The 27,918-nt window shown below is 37.8% G+C and overlaps 3 protein-coding genes across 18 annotated transcripts in view; 2 read left to right on the forward strand and 1 right to left on the reverse strand.

The window, feature by feature from the left end:
- Positions 1-10,180, forward strand: part of ARF4 (ADP-ribosylation factor 4) — a 19,931-nt gene extending 9,751 nt beyond the window's left edge. The window contains exons 3-6 of the mRNA XM_010851632.1: positions 368-477; positions 5,737-5,808; positions 7,222-7,347; positions 9,214-10,180. Of these exons, the coding sequence (XP_010849934.1) occupies positions 368-477; positions 5,737-5,808; positions 7,222-7,347; positions 9,214-9,300 (395 nt within the window). The 3' untranslated portion in view covers positions 9,301-10,180. The remainder of the gene's footprint in view (positions 1-367; positions 478-5,736; positions 5,809-7,221; positions 7,348-9,213) is intronic.
- An 8,471-nt stretch (positions 10,181-18,651) lies between these two features.
- Positions 18,652-23,739, reverse strand: PDE12 (phosphodiesterase 12). Its single transcript, XM_010851633.1, has 3 exons — positions 22,287-23,739; positions 21,258-21,336; positions 18,652-20,680 (listed from the first exon to the last, which is right to left on the reverse strand). Exons 1-3 carry the CDS (start codon positions 23,592-23,594, stop codon positions 20,238-20,240), a joined length of 1,830 nt encoding a protein of 609 aa, XP_010849935.1. The 5' UTR covers positions 23,595-23,739; the 3' UTR covers positions 18,652-20,237.
- Positions 23,740-23,894: 155 nt separating this feature from the next.
- The window catches only part of DNAH12 (dynein, axonemal, heavy chain 12), a 192,246-nt gene continuing 188,222 nt past the window's right edge, over positions 23,895-27,918 (forward strand). For 6 of the 16 annotated variants that reach the window (XM_010851635.1, XM_010851634.1, XM_010851636.1 and 3 more), the window contains exon 1: positions 23,895-24,848. The gene's annotated coding sequence lies outside the window, so the exon portion shown is untranslated. The remainder of the gene's footprint in view (positions 24,849-27,918) is intronic. The other 10 variants (XM_010851647.1, XM_010851648.1, XM_010851649.1 and 7 more) reach the window with 4 other exon arrangements.

A 27,918-nucleotide genomic window follows, 5' to 3' on the forward strand; every position in this document is an offset into this window, starting at 1 on the left:
TCAGCTTTAGCATCATTCCTTCCAAAGAAATCCCAGGGCTGATCTCCTTCAGAATGGACTGGTTGGATCTCCTTGCAGTCCAAGGGACTCTCAAGAGTCTTCTCCAATACCACAGTTCAAAAGCATCAATTCTTCGGTGCTCAGCTTTCTTCACAGTCCAACTCTCACATCCGTACATGACCACTGGAAAAACCATAGCCTTGACTAGACGGACCTTTGTTGGCAAAGTAATGTCTTTGCTTTTTAATATGCTGTATTAGGACTTAAAAAAAAACAAAAACCAATTCTGAGGGAATTCCACAATCAAAGGGGTTGTTTTCTGAATGACACTGTGCACAATGGTCTTCTCTTTTTTTCTTTTATGTAGGTTTTAATGTGGAAACAGTAGAATATAAGAACATTTGTTTCACAGTATGGGATGTTGGTGGTCAAGATAAAATTAGGCCTCTCTGGAGGCATTACTTTCAAAATACCCAGGTAAGTAAGGAATGCTATACATTTTATAACTTCTCTTTATGTGTTTCATGTTATAAAGTTTAATAAATACTGTTTACTTGGATATTCGTGTTCACTCTGTGAGTTGGCATTCTTCTTATCAGTGCTTCCGTGTTCTTCAGTGGACTCTCTCCTTCGTGCCTTTGTAGACTAAATTACCTAGGGTAGAAAAGTTAAATAATTATCATAGTAATATTTTGGAAGGTGAATTGGGATGGCTCTCAAGATTGAATTAGATGTCTTATCAGTAGTTCTGTTGGTTTCATTCTTAGTGTAGAATCTTAGAAGTAAGATCTTTCTTCTAAAAGTATAGCTTTCTGTCATTGTAGTTTTTAATGAATGTACTGCAGTGAGGGCACTAAGGCTTCACCAAGTACACCAGCTCCAAGTAAATATAATATGCCTAGTCGCTGTTAACGGACAAGGCAATGGCACCGCACTCCAGTACTCTTGCCTGGAAAATCCCATGGACGGAGGGCCTCCTGGGCTGTAGTCCATGGGGTCGCAAAGAGTCGGACACGACTGAGCAACTTCACTTTCACTTTCATTTAACTCAGTGAAGAGTTTATTAAGATACATGAGGAAAAAATATAGAAGCTCTAACTTTAACTTCTCTGTTGATTTGTGAAGTATTTTTGTATTATCATGTAGTATGTATGATACTAACATGGAAGAGAATTTAGTGATCCTATGGAGCAGGAATTCTGCAATTTGATTGCATATTAAAGTCACCTGGAGAATATTAAAAGCCTCAAAAACCTAAGCATAATACCTGACCACTTGATTCAGAATCTCTGGCAACATAAACTAGACATCAGTAGTGTTTCTCAAACTTTAACCTGCCTATGAATCACCTGGGTATTTGTTAAAATACAGGTCAGTTCAATGGGACCTGGCTGAGTAAGGCTTGAGATTCTTCATTCCTAGCATATTCTCACATGATGGTGCTAATGCTGCTGGTTTGGGACCTTAGGCTCCAATCCTGGGTTTTTCAGCAGTAGCATTTTTGACATTTCAGGATGGTTAATTCTTTGTTAATGAGTATAGAGAGGGCTCTCCTTTGCATTCATTGTAGAGTGGTTGGCAGCATTATTGGCCTTTATCCACTAGTTGTAATCTACCCAGTCATAGTCTCCCCTGCCCAGTCCAGTTGCAACAACCAAAAATGTCTCCACGTATTGCAAAATATTTCCTGGAGACAAAATTGCTCCCTCTTAAGAACCACTGTGGTAGTCTTAACTCTTATATATGAGGAAACTGAAGCTTGGAATGACAATTAAGACTGGAGAGCTGGTTCTTGTTTTACATTTTCAGTTAAGTAGGTCCCAACTCTGGTGATTTCTACCACATGAGGGGTTTCTTACTAGTTTTTGTTTACTACTGGAGTTGATAAAGGTTTGTAAAAAACAGTAATGTGTGATGTTACAAGCACTTCCTATGTTTACCATGTGCAAATGTCATATTTGATTCCACTTCTTATAACATTGTATACAAGTGAGGTTTATTGCCACCAGGTAGCAGTGAATACTCCAGGTGAATGGCTGAAACAATCAGGTTTAAGTAGCACGTCATGTTAAGTAAATGACATACTTTTATTAAAAAATAAAAGTATTTCTGTTCATTAACATGAAAGTGAAAGTATCAGTTGCCCAGTTGTGTCTGACTCTTTCTGACACCAGGCACTGTAACCTACCAGGCTCCTCTGTCCATGAGCTTCTCCAAATAAGAATACTGGAGTGGGTTGCCAGTCCCTTCTCCAAGGGGAATCTTTGTGATCCAGGGATCAAACCTGGTTCTCCCACATTGCATGCTGATTCTTTACCATCTGAGCCACAGGGAGGCCTATTCATTAACATAGCTGTGGTTAGAAAATGTTTTAACGTGAGTTATATTTTAAAACTTTGTTGTGGAAGTTTTCAAATATATACAAATGTAAAGAATAGCATAATACTCCCACATATGTATTACTCAACTTCAGTTATTAGGATATGGACAGTATTGTTTAATTGATACTCCTTTATTATATATTCTGCCTTCTGGATTGTTTTAAAGTAAGTCATAGGCATTTTTTAGAGAACACACTTTTGAAATAAATTTGGTATGATATAAAACTGGTAATCCTAAACCTTTAACTCTTTCTAACTTAATTTTTATAATTTTATTGAAGTATAATTGATTTATAGTGTTTTAATTTCTGCTGTACAGCAAAGTGACTTAGTTATATAGACATATATTCTTTTACATGTTCTTTTCCATTATGGTTTGCCACGAGGCATTGAATATAGTTACCTGTGCTATACAATAAGACCTTGTTTATCCATTCTATATATACTGGTTTGCATCTGTTAATTCCAGGCTCCCAGTCACCCCCATCTATCAACCACAAGTCTGTTCTCTATGTCTGTGAGCCTGTTTCTGTTTTGTAGATAACGTTTGTTTATGTTCTATTTTAGATTCCACATGTAAGTGGTGTCGTATGGTATTTGTCTTTCTTTTTCTTGACTTCCTTCACTTAATATGACCTGTAGGTCCTCCATGTTGCTGCAAATGGCATTATTTTATTCTTTTTTACAGCTGAGGAATATTCTGTTGTATATATGTGCTACATCTTCTTTAATCCTTTCATCTGTTGATGGACGTAGAGATTGTTTCCATGTTTTTAAGCCTTTAACTCTCGACCAAAGGTAATCCTGGTCGTATTCCTTGACTTGTTTAGATTGCTATTTAATTTTCTTTTAACTTGTAATTAGACTCATTCCTGGCCTCTCTGGACCACCCTAGAATTGAAACTTCAAGTACTTCTTCCCAGGGACCTCCAGGCTGCTGGAGAAAGCTTTATGATTACCTGATGTAATCACCACTATCCTTTTAAAGCTATCTTTTGCAACATTCATGATAAGTTCTTTTAGAAGCTAATTATTCCATTTAACTATACTTTCTCTAACTTATATTAACAATCCATGACACGTTGTTTATTGCAGTAAATTCCTCTTTGTATAATTGAAATTATTTTCCTATTCTAAACAAATAAGTAAATATTTGGCTTTTTAAGTAGTCTTTTCTTAGACTAGCCATTTTTAGAATCCTAACTTTTCTAGCCTCTTGATTCTGTGCTGTCTCAGGAAGTGAATAACTTAAACTTATTTCTAAAATAACCTTCCCTCTCAAGGTTATGTTGGGACTGACAGTGTTATTTGCATTTTAAACAATAAAAATAGATTGTTAGTAGTCCAGATAAAATTAGATCCGTTTAGAGGCATTACCTCTTCTAGAGAAGTAGGTTCTAAAAAGGACTAACTTTCGGGATAGGAGGAAAAGGAGACAGTTACTAAATGCCTGTGATATGCCAAATACAAATGTTAGATTCTTTTATACCTCTGTGATTATGTTTAATCTTTAATAGGCTTAAAAAGTTAGTATTTTATTTTATAGAATAGGAGGCATGTTCAAAGACTAGGTAATTTATATAATTAATAACCAGTGCTTGGATTTGAATTTGTTATTTTTCCACTATGCCATTGTTGTTTGAGTTGCTAAGCCGTGTCCAAGTCTTTGTGACCCCATGGACTGCAGCACACCAGGCTTCCCTGTCCTTCACTATCTCCTGTAGTTTTCTCAGACTTAGGTCCATTGAGTCTATGATGCCATCCAACCATCTCATTTTCTGTTGCCCCCTTTTCCTCCTGTCCTCAATCTTTCTCAGCATTAGGGCCTTTTCCACTGAGTCAGCTCCTCACATCAGATGGCCAAAGAATTGGAGCTATAGCTTCAGCTTCAGCATCAGTCCTTCCAGTGAATATTCAGGGTTGATTTCCTTTAGGACTGACTGGTTAGATCTCCTTCAGTCCAGGGGACTCTCAAGAGTCTTCTCCAACACCACACTTCAAAAGCATCAATTCTTCAGTCCTCAGCCTCTTTGTGGTTCGCCTCTCACATCTGTACATGACTACTGGAAAAACCCATAGCTTTGACCATATATGGACCTTCGTCAGCTAAAGTGATGTTGCTGGTTTTTAACATGCTGTCTAGGTTTGTCATAGCTTTTCTTCCAAAGAGCAAGCATCTTAATTTTTGGCTGCAGTCACCACAGAGATTTTGGAGCCCAAAAAAATAAAATCTACCCACTACGATATACTGGCTCTCAAAGCACCAAAATTTTTTTCAAAGGGTAGAGTGTTTAAAATGATTTCCTGCAGAGATAAAGGAAATGGGCTTGAAGTTTTCTAGACCAAAAGAAGGTATGTGTCATTTAATGTCCGTAGCCTGAAATACTTATTGGCATGGTGCTTAGCAAGCTTTATGATAATACCGAGAGGATTAATCCCTCAGTGAATTTAATGTGATGACTTACACAAATAATAGCACAAGACAGTTTGTGATAAAGTGACAGAAGATTAAAAATACTTGGGTCAGGTTGTGGGGAGAATAATAATACTTGGTACAATAGGGATATATTTTAACAAATCTGCCCTGTCTCTCTCTAACCTAAAATTGTATACTTTTCCATTTGAAAGTTTTTGGAAGAATCTTAATTCAGCTAATTCCTTCCCAATTAGTATAAAATTCTAATTCTTTTGTAGTATAAATTTCTAATATATGACTGTCTTTTAAGAATGGCTACTGTCTTCTTTTTTGTTAAGAATTTATTACTTGATCAAGTCATTCTTGAATTTTTCTTGATATAGTTCGCTTAAAACTTTCTTGCCCTGATTCTGGAACTGGCAGGCAGCATTCTAGAGTAAGACTTTCTTTTTATATGAACCATATAAAAACTACTGAAGTGCCCTCCTTCCTCTTTTTTTAGTTTCATTTTGTGCATGCCTTCGAGTAAGCTAATTCAGTTAGTAAATTGAATCTTTAGGATTGTCCTTTGATCTAAATTGGATTGTCCTTCCTTTATACTTCTGTGCCCACTTTGTGGCCATTTTGTTACTAATACTTACCTGCACTTAAACTTGCAAGGGCAGGGGAAAGGGATAAAGTTTATTCTTTAGTGTGGTTGGAAAAAGAGTAAGGGTTTGTTTTTTTTGGAAATAGCATTGATAAGTTAAAAATCACAAATAGTGCTCAAATCTGTTTTTAGTTTTTATTGCTCTGTGTTTTCTTTTTTTTTTTTAAGTAAGAAAACTTTCTTCCTAGCACTTAACTCTTGATATAGTCTTGCTGCCTGTATATTTAGGTTTCATGTTTATTTTGTGTTTTAAATTTAACTTATAATTTATTTAAACAATTTTTCTTCAGGGTCTTATTTTTGTGGTAGATAGCAATGATCGTGAAAGAATTCAGGAAGGAGCAGAAGAGCTGCAGAAAATGGTGAGAATATTTTTTAAATTTATCATTTATAAGACAACGTTATTTTCTGAGTGACAGTGGTGATATTAGTGGTCAGTACATTTTTACTGTAATCTGATTACATTAGTGAGCTTAGAAAGAACCTTGAGGAACTATATTCACAGGTTCTTAAGACTGCACATGAAAATTTATACTCATGAATGAGTGACTGCTTCAGCAAATTGGGAGGAAAGCCCAGTGTGTAGAATGCTCTGTGGATGACTCTCCCATTTTGAAGTGTTTGTGACCTTGGAATCCTTGTTCCCAAGGTCATTGGGTTCAGTTTTCTCTATACTGTACCTATAATATATAACTTCAAAATGTTTTGTAATATCAACCATGATAAAAAATTCCAGCTAAAGGATATAGCATTTTGGTTGATGGTGGCATTTTGGCCTTGCCATATATTAGATTAATATTTTCGTATATTCATATTGTTAAAAATCCTGGGGGGGCGATTGTTGAGGAACTTTGCCATGGTTTCAGACTTACAGCTGTGAAATATTTACTGAAATATTATCATTCATTGCTCCTAAGAATGTTGAGTGAAGTTTATAAAACCCTAGTGCTGTTTTATGTGTAACTGGTGCTTTTTATGTCTCAGTCAAATATTACCCCTTCTACTCTTTTTTTTTTCCCCATCTTTTTTTGGTAAAGTTTTATTGATATAATTCACATACCATAACTTCACTCATTTGATATATAGAAGTCAATGGTTTCTAGTATATAAAATTGTATAATCATTACCACAGTTGAATTTTAGAACATTTTCATCACCTCCAAAAGAAATCCTATAAACATTAGCATTCGTCCCCCATACCTTCCCTCCACTCCACACTCCCCTGTATATATGCATATGGTCTTTTGTTAACGTTTTAAAAGGTTCTTTCACTTTGTACTTAGCATAAGTTTCCGAGTTTTGTCTCATATCAGTATTTGATTCCTATCAGCTTCAGCTTTTGGTATTATTCTTATATTTTTCATGATACTACTATGCCCTAATCACTATATTATTTTCCCACTGTTTGATCCAGCTGACTAGAAAGTATAAAAGTCCAGAAAGACTCACCATGTAAATAAGTTTACAATTAAATACCATAAAGTTCTCCCATAAATGTTTATTTCTATGTGTGTTTCTTGTCCTTGCCAGTCCTCGTCCTCTGTGGGTAACTGTCAAGACTGAATGAATTATTTACCTTAACAAAGTATAGGATGATTTACTTAAGAGAATAGTTTTGTTATACTTGTAGGTGTATGATTATTGGTTCGATGTTTGATAATGTATGTAATGTTGAATAAATGATGTATATATGTAGGAAGACAGTGTTTTACCTAGTTTGTACAACAATTGAATTTTGATTTGATAGTTGTTAAAGTCTTAGTTTTCATTTTTAGCTTCAGGAAGATGAGTTGCGAGATGCAGTGTTGCTGCTTTTTGCAAACAAACAGGACTTGCCGAATGCTATGGCCATTAGTGAAATGACAGATAAATTAGGTCTTCAGTCCCTTCGTAACAGAACAGTAAGTATTTGGAGTTTCAATTATTAGGATAATTTTTTAAGCTAGTATTTAGTTTAAATATTTATAACTTACTTGTCCTCTTTGAAACGGGTAGTGAGCACATCTTTTTAAAAGCTACAGGGACTCCCCTGGCAGTCCAGTGGTTAAGACGCCACTCTTCACTGCAGGGAGCATGGGTTCAAACCCTGGTTGGGGAAACTAAGATCCCTCATGCCTTGCAGTGCAGCCAAAAAAAACCTATAAGAGACTCTTGCTTATATAAAAATGAGCTCTTTTAGGCTTTATTTTAAACCTATCTTTTATATAACTCTGCAGTACATATTTTGTGGTTAGGTTTTCTTTTTAAAACTCCTATATTTATGAGCTATATTTTAAATACTATTTGGTACTGTTTTCATGGTAGCACTAAACTTGTGCAGGGACTATAACTATGATATTAAACAAGTTTTGAGTTTTGAATTATAACAAATATTTATTTTCTCTCCAATAGCTTATCATTTTAGATCAGTTATTTAAGTATCAGCAAAATACAATATACTATTTTATATATAAAAATATCACAAACTGTTTTTGTAGTTTGTGCTTTACAATAGTTTTTCATTAACTTGTCAACAAGGCAAATACTGTGGTATGACAATAACTGTATTCACGGTTTAACATGCCCCAGGCTAATTTAAATAGGACAGACTAAACGATGCCAGTTTTTCACGCTGCTGCTGCTGCTAAGTCGCTTCAGTCGTGTCCGACTCTGTGTGACCCCATAGACGGCAGCCCACCAGGCTCCCCCGTCCCTGAGATTCTCCAGGCAAGAACACTGGAGTGGGTTGCCATTGCCTTCTCCAGTGCGTGAAAGTGAAAAGTGAAAGTGAAGTCGCTCAGTCGTGTCTGACCCTCAGCAACCCCATGGACTGCAGCCTACCAGGCTCCTCCGTCCGTGGGATTTTCCAGGCAAGAGTACTGGAGTGGGGTGCCACTGCGTTCTCTGTTCCATGCTGAGGAGATATGAATTCATGCTTTTTCCCAGCCTTCTAGGTTATTAGGGTCTTTGGTGTTCAAGTAATAATTGGCAGCATATGGTAGACTTGAAGTGACTTTGCAACATTAAAAGAAGGTCTTTATTTTAAGCAAAATAAAACTGGTCAATAAAGAAAATTAGTAAATCATCCCATAAAGATAATTAAATTACTTTCTAGGTCTTCTTCTTGGTATTTGTAAATTTTCATGGCATTTGATATAGTTACTGAAGATAACATTCGTAGACATTTTAAAGAGTGGAACTTTTGGGGTGCATGAGACTAAAGACAGTGAAATTCTTGGAAAAGCTTGCCTCTGAAATATCAGCAATCCCTACTCTTTGAAAATTTTGCTTCCTCTACTCTGAACTTAGTTTTATGAGAAACAAGGACCAACTGGGTATTATTAGTTATTAATACAAATCTTCCTGTGAACATTCAGATAATGTAGTAGTTGGTTAAATGTAATGAATGAGTAGCAGAACTTCTTTTCCTCTGCCCATTATTGATTCCTAGCTTCCATCAGCCTAGCTTACCTTGGTGGGTTTGGATATGATAGCTAATTAGTTCTGTGCTAGATGTAAAGAGTGCATATGCAGATGATTTATGATTTTTAACCCTCAGCAGTTATATGCTTTTTATATTTTATTGGATATAAAATTAGTCATTTATGAGATATAATAATACTTTACCTCACTGACAACTTTAGTTCCTATGACTTTATATATTTTATCCCTTTTTTTTCTATTTATTTATGGTACCTACTAATTCCCCTGAAAAATAATTTTCTGAATAAGAAATTTTAAACATTGATTATATAATCAAGCATTTTCTTGTTGTCCTTTCTTTACAGTGGTATGTTCAAGCCACTTGTGCTACACAAGGAACCGGTCTGTATGAGGGACTTGACTGGCTGTCAAATGAGCTTTCAAAACGTTAAATGAAGCTGGATATCTAACCAAGGACATGTTTGATAGAATTGGTCTAGGCTTGTTACAACAAAATTAGTTTGCATCTTGGTTATTAAACAGTATCTGGGACTGGTTTGGGCAGAATATTACTGCGTTTAAACTTATTTTGTTGCCAATTATTGTTTACCAAGTGTAATGTTGCCATTTAGCAATATGCTTGGTTTTAAAGAGATTCTCCTTAACTTGGGGAAAAAAAAAGTGTCCTCTTTTAATTTTACTTCCCTTAAGCCTAAATGCCTGGACTTAGCTAATGTGACACCTTTTAAATAAATCCATTTTGAATGTTTTTTTTTTTGAGCCCACAGGAATAATGTTTTAAAGTTACCCCTTGCTACTTTAATGATACCTTTATCATTCCTGGGACAGTCTGCTGATTTAAAAAAATGTAGCATTCCATTTGTATTTATTTTCACCCCTTGCCAAAAAGATTTTTTAATACTGCTTGTACCAGCCAGGGAAATGCTCCGAAACACTATTCAGATCTTGCACTGAGGAACTTCTATTTTTACCCCCATTGTTATTGACTCCTGGCTTCCATCAGCCAAGCTTACCTTGGTGTGGTTTAGATTTGATAATTAATTCTGTGCTAGATAAAAAGAGTGCATATGGAGATGATTTTTAATCCTCAGCAGATTGTCTTCCTTTATATTGTATCTTTTTTATGTTGCATGTTGCTTTTGGTATCAGCCTGACTCTTTGCCCAGTATATGATAGTTCTGCTGATGTTTTATTGTTTATTGGTGAACATATCTTCATTAAGAGTTTTTGGAAAACTCATCAAACTCAATGAATAAGTTTTCTTCATAACCCATTTGGAATTATTCCTAATAAAATGATAAAAACATTTAATGGTGTTTGTTTTTCCTGAGTCTTGAAGATGTTTGAAATGGATTTTTCTTATTTAGCAGAGTTGATTTGCATTTATTACATACTGTGAACAGGCATACAGATCCCACTGAGTTTATTGTTTGAATTGGAAGTAAAATACGGGTTGCTAAACATGTGTATAACAGAGTGGGGAGCAGCTTCAAAAATTTAGTGTTCTTTGATAAAATGCCATTTTGATGCTGTACATTTCTAAAGTCAGATCAAGAGTAAAAAGCTGTAATAAAATGAACTACCCCCAAAGTATATATGCACGTATTTGTTTCACAGCTCACATTAGTTAAAAAACATCCAAGTGTTGTTTGCATGGCGTAATACATAGGTTGTTAGTGATGCTGCTCCCCTATGTAGGAGAACAAAGTTCACAAGCACTTTTCTTTTTTAGTTGTCACAAATTTCAGAACTTCTGCAGAAAGTGACTAATTCTTTGCCATAAGGTATGTACCTCATGAACTTAATCTGTGAAGTTACTAAGAACTCAACTTGGTAACCCAATGAGTAACTTGGTTTTTGACTATATATATTTTATAGACCTTGCATTTATGATTATTAATGGCTTAGATAAATATATGTATTGGAATCTTACTTTCAAAACCAAATACATGCTTGTAAAATAATGTGTATTTTTGAATTGTAAAAAAAAACCTGGACAAAGTGAAAGAAAATTTAAAAAGTTGTCCAACGGGTTGCCGGGAGAAAAATGTATGCTAAACTTGGGTTATTTAAGTTTAACTTCTCTAACTTATTCCCTCTGAATAAGAAAGGTCTTATTTCTTGAATAAAACTTGGATAGGGTAAATAGTGTGAGTGGTTTTATGGGCCTCGACTAGGAGATGCAAAACTATGGTAGGTTTAGTGATGGGATCATAGTTAAATTAACACTGTTGTATTAATTAAAAAAAACTAAACCAAGTTAAGTCAAGGGTGCTTTCATGAACTCTGAAGACAGAATAAAGAGAATCCATAAAATCTTACTTTCAGCATATGGCAGCTCTTACTACACCATTGTTGGAAATGACTGCACTAGGAATGTAAAATCGCCTAGTTTTCACTAAATGGGCTTTATAAAGATTTGCATGATGGCTTATTCTTATTTATTTTACTTTTTGACTGTGCTACTTAGCATGTGGGGTCATAGCTCCCTGAACAGGGCCAGTCTGAACCTGCACCCCCTGTGTTGGAAGTGTGGCGCCTTAACCACTGGACCATCAGGGAAGTCCCCTTTTTTTTTTCAAAGAAAACATTAAGTTGCCAACTTGGCGTATTTTTACCTCAAGAAGTACTGTTTTTCTTCAGTCTTGGTGGTAGTTTCTTGGTTTTGTTTTTAAATTAAATTGAGAAGTTTTTTTTTTTTTTTTTCCCCACGTAGAAGTGAGTAAATAATTGGGAAGAAGTGTAAATTGAAAGAATCCCTAAAATGCCTTTCACTGTGCTAACATTTTTTGAAAACAATGCAGACTTACAAAATCAGACTTACAAAATGCAGACTTACTTTTCACTGTCGTGGTTTACTGACATGATCAGTACCTATATTCAGTGCTTACTGTTTATATAGATTTTAAACTTAGTGTTGATCGATCAAAAAGAGGTCTTTGTGACCCTCATCTTATACAGAACAGTTGATATATCCATAGACTATAGAGTATTCTGTCTAGTAATTGTTAAGTATGTTAACAGAGAAACTGAAGAGGAATTGTGGTTCTTTTAAACGCTGGCTAGCTGCATTAGTTGAGGATAGAACCATTTTCTGTCCATAATATTCCCCATTGTCTTTTATCTTAACCTGTCATTCACTTGCTTTTCTGTGGTGATATTGTTATTTTGTTGCAGATTTATTTCCATGGATTTCCCCCCTTTATGTATTCTTCATGGAAAATAGTGAACATTTAAATTTTCCAGATTATCAGTGTCTCATTTACTGAGACTTCATTTTATTTAGTGTATATACAGAATTATCTCATATGTAGTAATTATTTCCAGGTACTTGCTGGGAAGTAATGACCACACTTTGTCTGTGTTGTTTGTTTTGGGCTGCACCATGTGTGTCATGTGGGATCCTAGTTGTCCAGTCAGAGATGAAGCCATGCCCCTTGCAGAGGAAGCAAGGAGCCCTAACCACTGCATCTCCAGGGAATTCCCTAGCTTAACATTTTTAATCTCATTAAAGTAATTAAAGATACGTTACTTTAAAGTCTACATTAATATGAACATTAATAATTGATTAGTTAGGACTTAGTGTTAAAATTTAGCCCTGAGAATTATTTAAGCTCAGACATTTATTTGATAAATTTCTTCTAGCATATGCATTGTGACATTGTATTTAGGTACAGAAGTTACTATAGTGGAAAGTTACTTGGCTGCTTTTGTTTCTCACTGTGTTACTTTTGGACAAATATCCCTTTATCTTAGTTATTTCCACAAACTATATAAAATGCTATATTCTAGTAACAAAGATTGTGGGAAATCAGTAGCAGAAGCAATAATCTGAACTCTTTGTAAAAAAAATAAGCCAGCTGTATGAGTTAGTTGATGCCTGTGTGGGGTTTTTGCCTGTACTGGGTCTTCATTGCTGGGACTGTTCTCCATTTGTGGTGGCTTCTGTACACCGTGGGCTCTAGGGGTGCACAGGCGTCAGTAGTTGTGGCTCCTGGGCTCTAGAGCACAGACTGAATAGTTGGGATACTGAGGTGTAGGGCTTAGTTGGCTCTGCAGCATGTGGGATCTTCCTGGATCAGGGATCGAACAAATCCCTGTCTCCTGCATTGGCAGAATTCTTTACTACTGAGTCACCAGGGAAGTCCTTGCCTGTGTGTTTTAAAAGGACAGTGGAGGCAGGTACCTTCTTGTCAGGGATTTCTGTGCTGTTCTCGTGGTATGCTTTTTCTCTTAGAATGGACTGGTGTCGTGGGGCTTAGCACTGCCATTTGCAGGCTGGGAGCTAGCTCTCAGGAACTGACCAGGTACCTTGATGGCAGTATTTCTCTTTAAGCTGAGTTGAGTGCCATTCTACTAACAGGGATATATTAAGCACAGACTGAGCAAGGTTTGCCTTCTGTATAGGCCTTGAGAAGTGAGATACGATTTTTTTTTTTTTTTAAAGAAGGATGATCAACAGAAAATCAATTCTTGAAAATGGGCTCCAAAGACAAAAAAATGGCCAGTAAACACATAAAATGATGCTCAACATTATTAGCCATTAGTGAAATGCAAATCATAATCACAATAACATGCCACTCACTTAGGATAGCTGTTAATACCAGTGATGATGTGGAAAAATTGAAATCCTCTTGCATTGCTGGTGAAAATACAAAATGTTGCAACTGCTTTGGATAGCAGTCTGACAGTTCTTCAAAATGTTAAAACACTTCATAGGATCCAGCAGATCCCCTTCTAGATATGAAATAATATATTGCATTTAAACTTTATTTTTCCTATAGAGTAATTTGAAATGAAACATGTCCATTCAGAAACTTGAATACAAATGTACAGTATTACTCATAGAAGCCAAGATGTAGAAGCAATCCAAATATCCATTAGCTGATGAATAGATAAAATGTGGTTATGTCCATTCAAAGAATATTATTCCTCATAAAAAGTAAATGAAGTACTGATAAATATTACAACTTGAAAGAACCTTAAAAATAAGTGAAGCCAGTTAAAAAAAGACACCTGTTATTTCATCTATGTGGAAGGTATAGCATAGGCAAATCCGAAGAGACAGAAAGCAAAGTGCTTGCCAGGACCGGAGGGGATGGGGATTGGGAATGTCTGCTGATGAGTATGGGGTTTCATTTTGTAGCCAGTCCTTGTCGATTGACTTGATGTGCAGTGACCAAAAACTCTACAAGAGAAAAAGATCACTTTTGTATTGGAAGAGCAAAGCATTGTGGGATTCTTTCGTTTAGGATGAAAAAAAGGGACCCAAGGCAGGATGCAAAAAGCCAGATTTCTTTAGGTATGTAATGATATGAAAAGGGGTAATATAATTACATTATTTACAGTACTTAAAAATTCTACAGCTTTAGCAGGAATATTCTTTGCCTTATTTAAAACACCACACTTAAAGCTGGTTTTCCTCCAAAAAGTGGGGTTATTTCTAAATGATTTTATCCCTGATACACTGTTTCTTCAAATTTGCTTTGCTAAGTCACTTCAGTCGTGTCTGACTCTGTGCAACCCCATAGACGGCAGCCCACCAGGCTCCGCTGTTCCTGGGATTCTCCAGGCAAGAACACTGGAGTGGGTTGCCATTTCCTTCTCCAATGCATGAAAGTGAAAAGCGAAAGTGAAGTCACTCAGTTGTGTCCGACTCTTGGCAACCCAAGGGACTACAGCCAACCAGGCTCCTTGGTCCATAGGATTTGCCAGGCAAGAGTACTGGAGTGGGGTGCCATTGCCTGTTTCTTCAAATTACTCTATAGGAAAAATAAAGTTTAAATGCAATATATTATTTTAGAAGTATGTATACTGTTCATTCAGTACAAGAAAGCCAACTAAGTAAAGCCTATCCAATTCCCTATTGAACCATGTTCAGTTATAAAAGAATACAAATGAAACCAGCAAAAATGCCAACTAGAAATAATTAAGTACGTTAGGGAAATATACAACAGTAGTGTAACATCATTAAAGTGAGTTACTGGGCAAAGAATGGATTACATTATATAAAACCTTTGACCTACAATCAACACAAAATGGGCAGAAGATGGAGATTAGTGATTCAGCTTATTTTCTAGTGAAGTTTCTTAAACAAAATTGTGAGTAAAAGCTTAACACAATGTTAACATCAATTTTGAATGACCTAGAGTTTCATAGAATGAATTCAGCTGGCAATTGCTGTTATTTTGAGGGTGGCATCAGCCAATAAGCTGAAAGATACAGTATTTTTAAGGCCTACATTTTAAAGATTATATGTAAAATACTATTTTATCATCTGGCTTCAATATGATTCAATACACTGAAGATGGCCAACTTGCAAAGTAGATTTTTGCATATAATTTTCAGTGTCATATTAGCTCAGTGTCTTTTTTATTGTGTTTAAAGCTTACCTTGAATTTAAGGTTTTCTTTTCAAAACTTGAGATTTTTTAATAAGAGTTTTTTAATGACTATATATTATAAACTTGGTAAATTACATTTAGCAATGGCCATCCCAGTTTCTCAGGAATTGATATTTAGACATTATTGCTATCTACTACTGTGAACCAAAACTGGGATTTAAACAGCAGTAGGTAACAGTGGAGCATGGCTAAACCATTTAAATGACAACATGAGAAAGTCAGTTCATTCTCTGAACTTACTGAAGTAGACTCATTTCTCAAGTGAATTTTTTTTTTTTGGTCATCTTAGGCTTCTTTTTTCTAATTTATGTATACTCCAGACTTTTTTTTTAAATGTTTTTCCAAATTTCTTCAAAAGAAATAATGAGATTGATCTTGCTTGCTTGACCCAAGCTTGTAAGTAAAAAGTTCAAGATGAGTCCTCTGGGAAAAAATTAGATTGGGTAATACACTTGTGATTAGTTTATGACTGAAACATCATCATTAGACTAAAGTTAAAAATGGTAGAGATACCAATTCACATCCACTTGCATGACTAAAAAGTGAAATAGGTTGATGAATGTGGAGAAACTGAAATTTGTGTATTGCTGGTGGGAATGTAAAAAACATTGCAGCTGCTCTGGAAATCATTTTGGCATTTTCTCAAAGTTTCTAAGTAGAACCTCCATATGGCCCAGCAGTCTACTCATAGGAATATAACCCAAAGAACTGAAATAGCTGTTGAAACAAAACTTGTACACAAATGTTTATAAGCCTTATTCACAATAGCCAAAATGTAGAAATAACCAAAATGTCCATTTGTACAGACAAAATATGGTGTACCCATACAATGAAATATTATTCCACTATACAAAGGAATGAAATGTTGATGCATACAACATGGAGGAACACAGGCTAACTGAAAGAAGCCAGACAAAAAGTCATGTAGCGTATGATTCCATTTATGTGAAATACCCAGAATAGGGAAGTCCAGTGAGGCAGAAAGCAGATTAGGCCAGGGGTTGGAGGGTAAGAGTAAATTAACGGGTATGGAATTTCTTTTGGGGGTGATGAAAATGTTTTGAAAGTAGTTAACAGACGGTAGCCATACAACATCCTGAATGTACTCAATGCAATGGAATTATATACTTTAAAATGGTTAGTCTTACATGAATTTCACCTGTTTAAAAAATGTTTTGGTATCATCTCAGAATATAGTATTGTAATTCTGAAGTTAGTGCCTAAAAAAAATCACCCAAGTTAATAACAGCTCTTAAACCTTCAATGTTAAAAGCATGTACTTTCTAAAAAAGTGGGACAACAGAATTTGAATATTACCAAAATCAGTTAATCCTCTTAATATTGTTTCCCTTTCCAAAATGGAATCTAAATTGCATTTCCTTAGTATTACATTGAGCAAAATGTTAAAATTTTCAAAACTTTCAAATTTTTTCTTTTTGTTGTCTGGCTTGTGAGATTTTAGTTCCCTGACCAGGCTTAGAACCCAGGCCCTCAAGCAGTGAAAACCCAGAATCCTAACCACTGGACCACCAGCAAATCCCCATGCTCAAACGTGGGGATTTAAATTTTGTATTACGTTTGGAAAACTAGTTGGCTCTTACTTTAGAGAAAAGATTTTCCCTGTTTAGTTGTCATGTGGGTCTTGACAATAAACTAATAGTGCAATTCTGTCCTTCATTATATATGGGTTTTGCTTTTGTCTCAAACTAGTTTGTAAGGAATTTCTGCCTGCATTTCATTGCTGGAAAATCTAAAGCTATCCGTTTCTCCCAGGGAGATTTCCCCACAGTAGCATTCTTTGGACTTCTCTACCTTGAGTTATATTCCTCAGAGATCCACCTTGAGCTGAAACTACATTTTGATGACTCAAATCACGGATGAGTAAAATTCTTAAAAATTTTAACTGAGTTTATAGAATTTAAAGAACATCACATGATAGTCAGAAATGGTTTGTTTGCTAATGAATTATAAACTACCAGTTTGTATGTCTGAGTGGCAACTGTTTAAGAATTCATTTAACAGGAATAATGTATTCTATAGTGTTCTTAAGTATTATAGTTTGTAATCAATAAAATTTCAAAACATTAATTCCTATAGCAAAACAAGTTCTTGCTAGTACATTGTACTTTGCTGGTTACATAGTACAATCTGATTCACCAGAATCGCTCGACTTTCCATATTTAATTACATATACTGCTGCTGCTGCTGCTAAGTTGCTTCAGTCGTGTCCGACTCTGTGCGACCCCATAGACAGCAGCCCACCAGGCTCCCCCGTCCCTGGGATTCTCCAGGCAAGAACACTGGAGTGGGTTGCCATTTCCTTCTCCAGTGCATGAAAGTGAAAAGTGAAAGTGAAGTCGCTCAGTCGTGTCCAACTCCTAGCGACCCCATGGACTGCGGCTCACCAGGCTCCTCTGTCCATGGGATTTTCGAGGCAAGAGTATTGGAGTGGGTTGCAAAAACTCAAATGTAATAGAAAAATTCAATCACAGAGATGGCTTTTAAACACTTAAAACTTTCTGAAATAACACTTTATTCTAACTCACATACAAGGACATTTTGGTATGCTATTTACACAGTTTTCGTGAAAGTGAAGTTGCTCAGTCGTGTCTGACTCTTTGTGACCCCATGGACTGTAGCCTACAACGCTCCTCTGTCCATGGGATTTTCCGGGCAAGAGTACGGGAGTGGGGTGCCATTGCCTTCTCCAGGGGATCTTCCCCACCCAGGGATTGAAACCGGGTCTCCCACATTGTAGGCAGACGCTTTACTGTCTCAGCCAGTTTTCTTAGTGTTTCCTAACTTTGGGCTTCCCAGGTGGCACAGTGGTAAAGAACCCACCTGCTAATGAAGGAGATGCAGGTTTGATCCCTGGGCCAGGAAGATACCCTGGAAAGGAAATGGCAGTCCAATCCAGTATTTGTGCCTGGAAAATTCCATGGACAGAGGAGCCTGGTGGGGTACAGTCCATGGGGGTCAGAGTGGGACACGACAGTGACAGCACAACTTTGGACAAACTGTGTGAACGTAGCCGTGTACTAGAGATCTGACCAGAGTATATGGCACTTCAAAATAATACTCTATATTCTAATATTCTGAAATGCCTGTGTGATCATTGTCTAGTTAGCAAACACCAAATTTGAAGAGTCAGGATGTGGATGTTTAACAAGTATGTAGAATTTTTGTGACCAGAGTTCAATATAGCTAGCTGTAGTGTTATTAATAATACAGGACTTGTATGTTTTTCTCATGGGCACGAGGAAGTCATATTACACTTTGTTTCTCAGCTTTTTGTTTTCTCAGCTTACTGTCAAAGTGTCAATATGTATGAAACGAAATCAAAACCAGATTTTAAATGGAAAAAAAAATTGCAAAAGAATCAGATTCTGGCTTCAATATATTTTGTATCTGTAAACTGATGTTAAAATGCTTTTAAAATGCTATTTAGGAAGGCACAATTTGGTAGCTTCAATTTTTCATTTATAGCTTTTAGATCCCAAAAAACTGCCACCTTTTTTTTGCTTCAAGTACTTTTAAGCCCTTCAAAGTTCAATCTGAAGTGCAGGTAAAACCCTCTCATTTTCAAAATTACTAAGAGTAAACAATACACTGGATAGTGAGCAGAATATGAAAATAAATGCAGGCTACTTCATCAAAAGAGAAAAGTTCTTACCAGGCTTAGAGATTAAAGAAAATGGAACAAAGGGCTTCATGACTGGAAAATCAGAGCTCTGGTTGAAGTGAGCTCTAGCTATCTAAGCTAGAAGTTAAATGCAGAAATACAAGATGACATTATGGTTATCCTGAACATGAGGCTGCAGCTAAAGCATTACAAATAAAGTATGGTGATAACTGAGTTAGAAAACCTTAGTCACTAATCAGCTAGACCTAATCAGTAAAACTATAATTTGTAATTTTCAAGAATTTGGCTTCATATTTTTAAAAAATTTTACAGTGTATAAATTACATATACAATGTTTTCCTATAACTCAAGCTATAATATAATGTTCAAGTCTATAAGTTTATTCCAGAGATGCTCAGAAACCCCATTACTACTCTCCCTTTCTCCTATTTAGAAAAACCAACAATTTCAAAAATACTTGCAGCACAGAAATACTCCGTGGTTCATCCACTATTTCAAGCCCGTATCAGTAGGCAGTCTTTCAAAAGTAATGCATTGTGCTATTCTCCTAATACCTAATACTACAGGGTCAAATACCCTGTTGATTTATGAACATTTTCCATGGGCAAGAGTGTTACAGACAATAGGATCAAGTTGACAATGTTACTGTTCACTTTGAATACTAAATTGTGCTTGCATCCTTAAAGTTAAGATGAGCTGCAGTAAGGATGGGACCATAAATAATGTCCATTTATGCCATACACTAAAAATTAAATCCTAAAAATAAGATGGTGAAAATACCTTATGTTAATTGAAAATTAAAAGATGAAAACCAATAGGAATTGGTAATGGTGTACTTTTTTGTTAAAGCTCTGAAGTTGTATGAAATTGCCATCCACACTGAGGTAGAGACAGGCCCTAATGTTATTCCTTCCTTGTGTTAGAACTTAAGTCCTCTCACTTCCAACTTGTATGTGCTCTCCCCCTAATTACATATACATCATTTAATTTGAAGTGTGTTATGATAGAAAAATTACAAGATCATTCAGGTTTTTCTTTACAAAATTCTTAATTAGCAAAAAAAAAGTACTTATAAAATGTACACAGTGTTCTTCCTGCCAGTCATAAATATTTTTGTTTTTCCTCCAAGTATAGAAAAAAAGGGTAGAGAAACTGTATTATGCAAACATTATGACAGTCATGTAATGAAGACACTAGAGCATAACTAACAGATAAGAATATTTTACCTTAGTGTCTAATTATCCTCTTTGAAAGTTATACATAAACTCTGATTCATATTAAATCTCCTACTAAAGCAGATTTAAATTCTATTAGACACAAATCTACTTCCATTTTAAATCACATACAAGTGCTATGTGGTCAGAGGGATGGGAAACACTAGGTAAGGCTTGGTGGGTGGTAACTTCTTCATGACTAGGTAATGGAATCACTTGTTCAACCTCTAAAGCATGTAAGTCAATGAAAATATAATCCAGACATCCATGAAAGCCACCAACGTAATTTGTGTAAGCAGGTTCACCACAAGCACTTTTCAGTTTGAAGAAATGGCTAAGAGACATGTTGCATCGTTCCTCTTCCCCATTGGAGGTCCAGTCTTCATGATCCTCAGCAATGCTGCCATTGATGACAAAGTGATACATTCCTGTGGATGGGGTACTATTAAAGTCCCCACAAAATATAACTGGTATGCCGGGATACAGATCACAAGAGACATGTCTAATGTGAGCCAAGGCTACTGCCATTTGAATCAGACGAATGTACCCACCTAGGAATATAAAAAACATTAATGTTAACCTGCCTTAAAAAAAAAATTAAAAACCCACAAATTATAGTATCTGGGTAGCATTCAGGATATTTATTTGTATGTGTGGGGAGGAACTGGAGGAAGGTGGTTAAACATAAAATTTCAAGTTTCAAGATTAATGATATTGGGTAATTAATACACAACATGATGGCTATAGTTAATAGCGCTGTATCTGGGTGAACTCCAGGAGTTGATGATGGACAGGGAGGCCTGGTGTGCTGCAATTCATGGGGTTGCAAAGAGTCGGACAGGACTGAGCGACTGAGTTGAACTGAACTGAAGGGAGTAAATCCCAGAAGTTCTCATCACAAGGAAAAAAAAATTTTGGGGGTGTTTATATGAAATTATGGATGTTAACTTATTGTGATAATCACTTTGCAATATACATAAGTCATTATGCCATATACCTTAAATTGTACAGCACTGTGTTATAAACTATATTTTGACAAAACAAAGAAAAAATGTATTTGTGTAAAACAGCTTTTACCAACTTTAAGTTACCATGTTTAAGCCACTTGTGAAAATCAACAAAACCTACCTTTGGGGTGCCAGTAGAGATGGGTATTAGCAACACATATCTTTTTAGAAGAGTCCTTTGTAGACTGAAGAACAGAAACCTAAGATAAACAGAAAATGCTGACTTCAGTTTCTATTTCCCGTTCTGAAAAAAAAATTTTTTTAAATCTAAGACTATATGATGAACTGACATTTTATTACAAAACCTTCCCTGCTGATGAAGTATGATAGAAATTATGCAACTTAACTTTTAAATTTTGGAGTATACATGAATGGGATTCAGCATAATATTTTAATAACAACCTAACATATAGAGGAAGATGAATACAGTTCAGATGGTAACACTAAGGTTGGAGATGGTGTTTTTAAGTGGTAAGTATAGGCATAGGAGTCAGGCAGAAGTAGCTTTGAATACCCACTGTACCATTTATAGCAGTGTGACCTGGAAAGTGACATTTCTTTTTCCTAAACCAGCTTCATCATGAGTGAAAAAGAAGCAATATCATCCACTTCAAAGAGAAAATTTAATTGTGTGAATTAAATGAGCTTACTCAGAGGTGCATGATACACAGTAGGTGCTCAAAAAAATGGAAGCTAATTTTTTTTAATATGAACAAAATCAGTTACCTAAAAAATGGACAGAGTTTTAGAGTAACATCTATAAAACGGGAACTGCAGGATTACTATGAGCCAAAATTAAAAGCTAATATTTATGGAGCACAAAGATGCTGGAGGCTTAAATTTGAAGTTCTTCAAAATGTGTCACCAGTGTTTGGTAAGTAATAATAAAATATTAACTACTAAATTTTCTTATTTAGCTAAATACACGAAATCGTAAGCACGTCTTTTTTCAAGGTAACCTGAAGCGTGCAGGGCGCATTTCAGGTACTCAGTATTTGCTCAATGAATGAATGAAGGCTAAATGACGTACTTAAGATTCAAGAGCAAACACTTTTCAGTAGAGTCTGGTCTTCATCTTTACTATAAGCACCCCCACCCCTGGCACCCCTTCCAGAACGAGTATGTACAGAGACTGGCGAAGTCACTTTACCTGAACGACAGAAGACCTCTGGAGCACCCTTTCTTGCGCTGATGGGTACAAAGCTAGTTTCTCCAGCAGTTCTTTGTGAAGTGGGTCGGACTGCAGGGCTTCATGGAAAGCAATGTCATGCTGGCTTAGGAGGCTGAACTTGGACTTTCGGTAGAAAGTGGCCAGGCCTTCATGCTGCTTGATTCGAAACACGCCCTCCAGCCCAAAGGCCTCGAGGGCCGGCATCAAGCTGTCTGTAAACACGCAGCGGTCAACTTCCTGCAAACAGATGAGGTCGGCGTTGTAGCCCGTGAGCTCCTTTTGGATAAGGTTCTGGCGGTAGTCGAGTTCCAGAGCGTAAGGGGCACAGTATGGGTACAGGACCGTCCGCGAGAACTCAGTCTGGGCGTATGTGTCAGCCAGAATGTTGTAGGAGACTGTGCGGATGAGAGCGTCATCCGTCACCTTCTTTGTGTACAGATGCCGGTGGTCAAAGGTGCAGGTGCCGGGCCCAGCCTCCACTGGACACACACTTTCCAACTCCCGGCTTGGCCCGAAGCGCTGCCCATTGCCCGGAGTGCAATGTAGCTTGAGCCGTAGCCCGATGTCGGCATTAGACGGGGTGTAGACGCGCTCGTCTACACCCGTCTCGGTCCAACCAGGAGAGGGCGAAGAGGGAGACGATGACGAGGGGCCTCCGCCCTCTGGCTCCGCCGCTCTGGGTTTGGTTTCCTTGTACCAGCGAAAGAGGGAGCCGGTGGGATCCCCAAATTCGACGCCGAGCTTGGGGCATACCGGGAAGCCGGCCATGATGTAGCGCGGCAACTGTAGCTCGGTGAAGGCGGGTGGGTTACGCTCCACCTTGTACTTGACATCACCAATCTGCAGCACCGCACCGTCCTGCCAGGCATCCACATTGAGCACGTCTTCAGCTACTGCCTCCTCTCGGTAGTACAGCTTCACCACGGGCTCACAGGCTGCAGCCGGCTCAGGCTCAGGCCCAGCACAAGCCACGCCACTGCCTGCGTTTGGCCGGTTCTTCCTGCTTTTCTTGGCGGCAGCGACTTTAGCGTGGCCTTTAAGGGCATTGGTAGCGATCCGGCTTAGAGCCCGACCCAGCGGCTCGCTCTGGTCGCGCTGCATGTTCTTGTGGCTGCCGTCGGCCAGGGCAAATGAAAGGCTTAGTTTAGGCTCGGAAGGCACACAGCGCACTACAGCGCGCTCCATCGCGCCCACCGAGGTCTCAGACGCCGCCTCGGTCCGACTACGCCGCTCCACCGCCGTGCGGACCCCACGAAGCGCGGCGCGGACGCCTGGGAGCCTCCACATGAACTTGGTGGCCCAGTAGCTGTCAAGACCTGGGGCTGACCTGGGGCTGAGCAACCGCCAAGTGTCAAGTAGAGACAGAGACACCGCAGCCGCCGGTTCCGGGATCCATTCAGTCCCTCAACTTCCGGCCGGCGAAGAGAAAGTGCACTGAGCTACCGCCACGCACTTTCGCCAGGCAGCTCACCTACTCCTTTTCTCCATAGCCACGCTTTTTTCGAATCCATCTGGCTTAATTTTATCTTTAACAAGAGTCATAAGGCTGGAAAAAGAGAAGAAAATATAGAGGTTCCAGGAGGAAATATTAGACTCCACGATTTTAACGAAAGTGCAGTTGGCGGGCAGAAGAGAAGGCGAGCTCAAACCGGAAGTGATGGGGGTGATGTCACGGGTTTCGCTTCTTCGAAGGAGATAGACGTGGTGCCTGGGTTTTAAGCGCTTGCCTTCTGTTGCTGCCTTGTGCTAGGGCGTAGGGAACTCTACCCAGATTGCCAGCCTTTGTGCAGGTGTGGAAAGTGTTTCTTAGTTGTCAGCAGCATTCCCAACGTTGCTCACCTTCCTCTGAGGTGTGGGTTCACCTCTGGCCGAGCCAGCGCCGACGCGCGAAGCAGAGCTTTTGTGGTAGTAACTACGAACGATATATCGTGAAGTCGCTCAGTCGTGTCCGAGCTCTTTGTGACCCCATGGACTGTAGCCCACCAGGCTCCTCCATCCATGGAATTTTCTAGGCAAGAGTACTGGAGTGGGTTGCCATTTCCTTATAATACCTCCCAATTAGGGAGCAGTGACTGTGCTGAAAACATACAAATATGAGGTCCAAAGAGATTGTTACGTGCTCGAGGCCAAACAGACGTGGCTGAATGAATGACAGAAGACAGAATAGTCAATGAGTAAAAGGAAATGAGAAATGCAGTTTCTTTGAAAACCACCTGAAAAATATTTCAAGGGACAAATTTTGTGTTAAATATAATTAAGTGATTAACTGAAGAAAAAAAAACTCTTGAAGTTTCAAAGAAGAAATTGAGAATTCTCTCGTCACGGCAAAGGATTTGTTTGCATCTACTTTCCCGTCTCCTACAACTAGAATGTTTACTGAGTGTCTAATAATAAGCCATACTGTTTTCCCCTGGCTGACAGGAAAAAACAAAACTTTTTTTCTAAAAGAAGGATGAATTTTGCAGTCGTTTGAAATTTATATTCTTGTCCTCCCCTTTCCCAAGGCAGCAAGCATTTGCCGAGGTGACTGGATACCTGATGGTATGTAATGTGGGGCTACACTGAAGGGATAAAAGTCATTACATTATATCAGCTGACTGCCTGAAGAAAGTCTCAGTACTCCAGTTCATAGCACCCACATTAGCAAATATAAACTTTGAACTGGCATTTTTGTTCATACAACTTTGCAGAACTCAGTCAATCTCAAAGAAAGATGTTTAAAGAATGTCAAGTCTATTTAAAGAAAGCTAAGAGCCCTGTTAGAAAATATGGGAATTCCCTGGCAGTCCAGTGGTTAGGAGTCCACACTCTAACTGTTGGAAGTGAAAGTGAAGTCGCTCAGTCGTGTCCGACTTTTTGCGACCCCATGGACTGTAGCCTACCAGGCTCCTCCGTCAATGGGATTTTCCAGGCAAGAATACTGGAGTGGGTTGCCATTTCCTTCTCCAGGAGATCTTCCCGACCCAGGGATTGAACCCGCCTCATAGACAGACGCTTTACCATCTGAACCACCAGGGAAGTCCTTAACTGCTGAGGGCCTGAATTCAGTCCCTGGTGGGGGAACTAAGGTCTTGCAAGCTGGGAGGTGCGCAAAAAACAACAACAAAAATAACCCTGAAACAAAAACCCTATTAGAAAATGGGACTTTCTTTAGAGTAATCTGATCTACTTTAACTCTGTAGCAGAGTCTTAATCCCAGTTTGAGACAGATACTTTGAACTGTCATACTTTCAGGGGTTTTTTTGGCTTTTGAGTTAAAAAAAATTTTTTTTTCATAGAGTCAAAACATATCCGCAGTGAAAAATGGTAATATTCCCACTCTGGCTCCTATACATATGCAAACATTTATGAATTTATACCCTTTCCCCCACTTTTTTTACACAAAAGTAGTATACCCATCGTTCTGTATCTTTGCTTTTCATTATCTGCTGTTATTTCTTTCAAGAGAAAGTTTCTGCAAGTTTCCTGTGTCTCAAATTCACATAGAAAGTTTAATTTGAACTCAAAAGACTTGAAAACAATAAGTGGTGTGTTTGAAGCTAAATTTTTATGAGGCTAAATGGTAGCACAGTTATAATTACATAATTGAAATTTGAGATTGGAAGACTGAACCAATACTTTGTTTTCCCTGATACCAAAAGAAATGTAAAAAATAACATTTTATTCATGCATTCTCAATTCATACCAAGAAACACAAGCTAACTTTTACTAATCAAGAGCTATGGTTGATGGAATTATTTTTGTTACTTATAAATATATCTGCAGAGATTAGCATGTGAAGACAGTTTCTGGTAATTACCTTCAGTTAATAAATTGGCATAGATCATTAATATACTTCTATTTTTTATAAATTTGAGGTCAACATGAAACTGTAGTTTTGAGTGATAGCACTCAGAAATTTTGAGTGGTACTTGGTGATAATCACTACAGGGTAATTTATTTTTTTATATATTCAAATTTTAATAATTTCTATTTGCTTTCTAACAGATCAGTTTCTATTTGTTTAAAATTTTTTTTGAGTTTTATTGAGATATAATTGATGTATAAGATGGTATTAGTCCAAGACGTACAACCTAATGATTTGACATATGTATATATTGCTGAATGATTACCACAGTAAGTTTAATTAACATTCATTACCTCAGTAGTTACAATTTTTTTCTTGTAATGAGAACGTTTAAGGTCTATTCTTTTATAATTTTCACATATAGTGTAGTCACCATGCTGTACAGTCCATTCCATTCCAGAACTTGCTTATCTTACAACTGGAACTTTTTACCTTTTTGATCACACATTTTCTTCATCCAACACCCTCCATCTGTTCTCTGTATCTGCGAATCAAATTTTTTTAGATTCCACATATAATTGAAATCATACAGTATTTGTCTTTGTTTGACTTATTTCTCTCAGCATAATGCCCTAGAAGTCTATCCTTTGTTGTCACAATGGCAGGATTTCCTTTTTTATGGTTGAAAAATATTCCATTATGTATCTGTTAAATATATCTCTACATCAGTATCATATATACATATCTTGCATTTCCTTTACCCACTCATCCATTAATGTACAGTTAACATTTAGGTTGTTTCCATGTGTTGGCTATCATGAATAATGCTGTGGGCATGCGTGCTAAGTTGATTAAGTCATGTCCAACTCTTTTCAACTCTATGGACTGTAGCTTGCCTGACTCCTCTGTCCATGGGAATTCCCCAGGCGAGAATACTGGAGTGGGTTGCTACACTCTCCTCCAGGGGATCTTCCTGACTTAGGGATTGAACCCGAGTCTCTTATGTCTCCTGCATTGGCAGGTGGGTTCTTTACTACTAGCGCCGCCTGGTCAGCCCAAATAATGCTGCACTAGACGATAAACATGCAGGTACCTTTTTAGGATATTGATTTTGTTTCCGGCAGTGGCAACCCACTCCAGTACTCTTTCCTGGAGAATCCCATGGACAGAGGAGCCTGGTGGGCTGCTGTCTATGGGGTCGCATAGAGTTGGACACGACTGAACGACTTCACTTTCACTTTTCATGCATTGGAGAAGGAAATGGCAACCCACTCCAGTGTTCTTGCCTGGAGAATCCCAGGGACAGGGAGCCTGGTGGGTTGCCATCTATGGGGTCACGCAGAGTCGGACACGACTGAAGCGACTTAGCAGCATAACTGGAAGTGGAATGCTGAATTGGTAGTTCTTTTAATTTTTTGAGTAACTTTTATTTCTGTACTGTTTTCCAGAGTGGCTGCATCATTTTCAGATCAGATCAGATCAGTCGCTCAGTCGTGTCCGACTCTTTGCAACCCCATGAATCGCAGCACCCCAGGCCTCCCTGTCCATCACCAACTCCCGGAGTTCACTCAGACTCACGTCCATCGAGTCAGTGATGCCATCCAGCCATCTCATCCTCTTTCGTCCCCTTCTCCTCTTGCCCCCAATCCCTCCCAGCATCAGAGTCTTTTCCAATGAGTCAACTCTTCGCATGAGGTGGCCAGTACTGGAGTTTCAGCTTTAGCATCATTCCTTCCAAAGAAATCCCAGGGCTGATCTCCTTCAGAATGGACTGGTTGGATCTCCTTGCAGTCCAAGGGACTCTCAAGAGTCTTCTCCAACACC

The sequence above is a fragment of the Bison bison genome, unplaced genomic scaffold (genome assembly GCF_000754665.1).
Source record: "Bison bison bison isolate TAMUID 2011002044 unplaced genomic scaffold, Bison_UMD1.0 scf7180017864304, whole genome shotgun sequence".
Classification (NCBI taxonomy): Eukaryota; Metazoa; Chordata; class Mammalia; order Artiodactyla; family Bovidae; genus Bison; species Bison bison.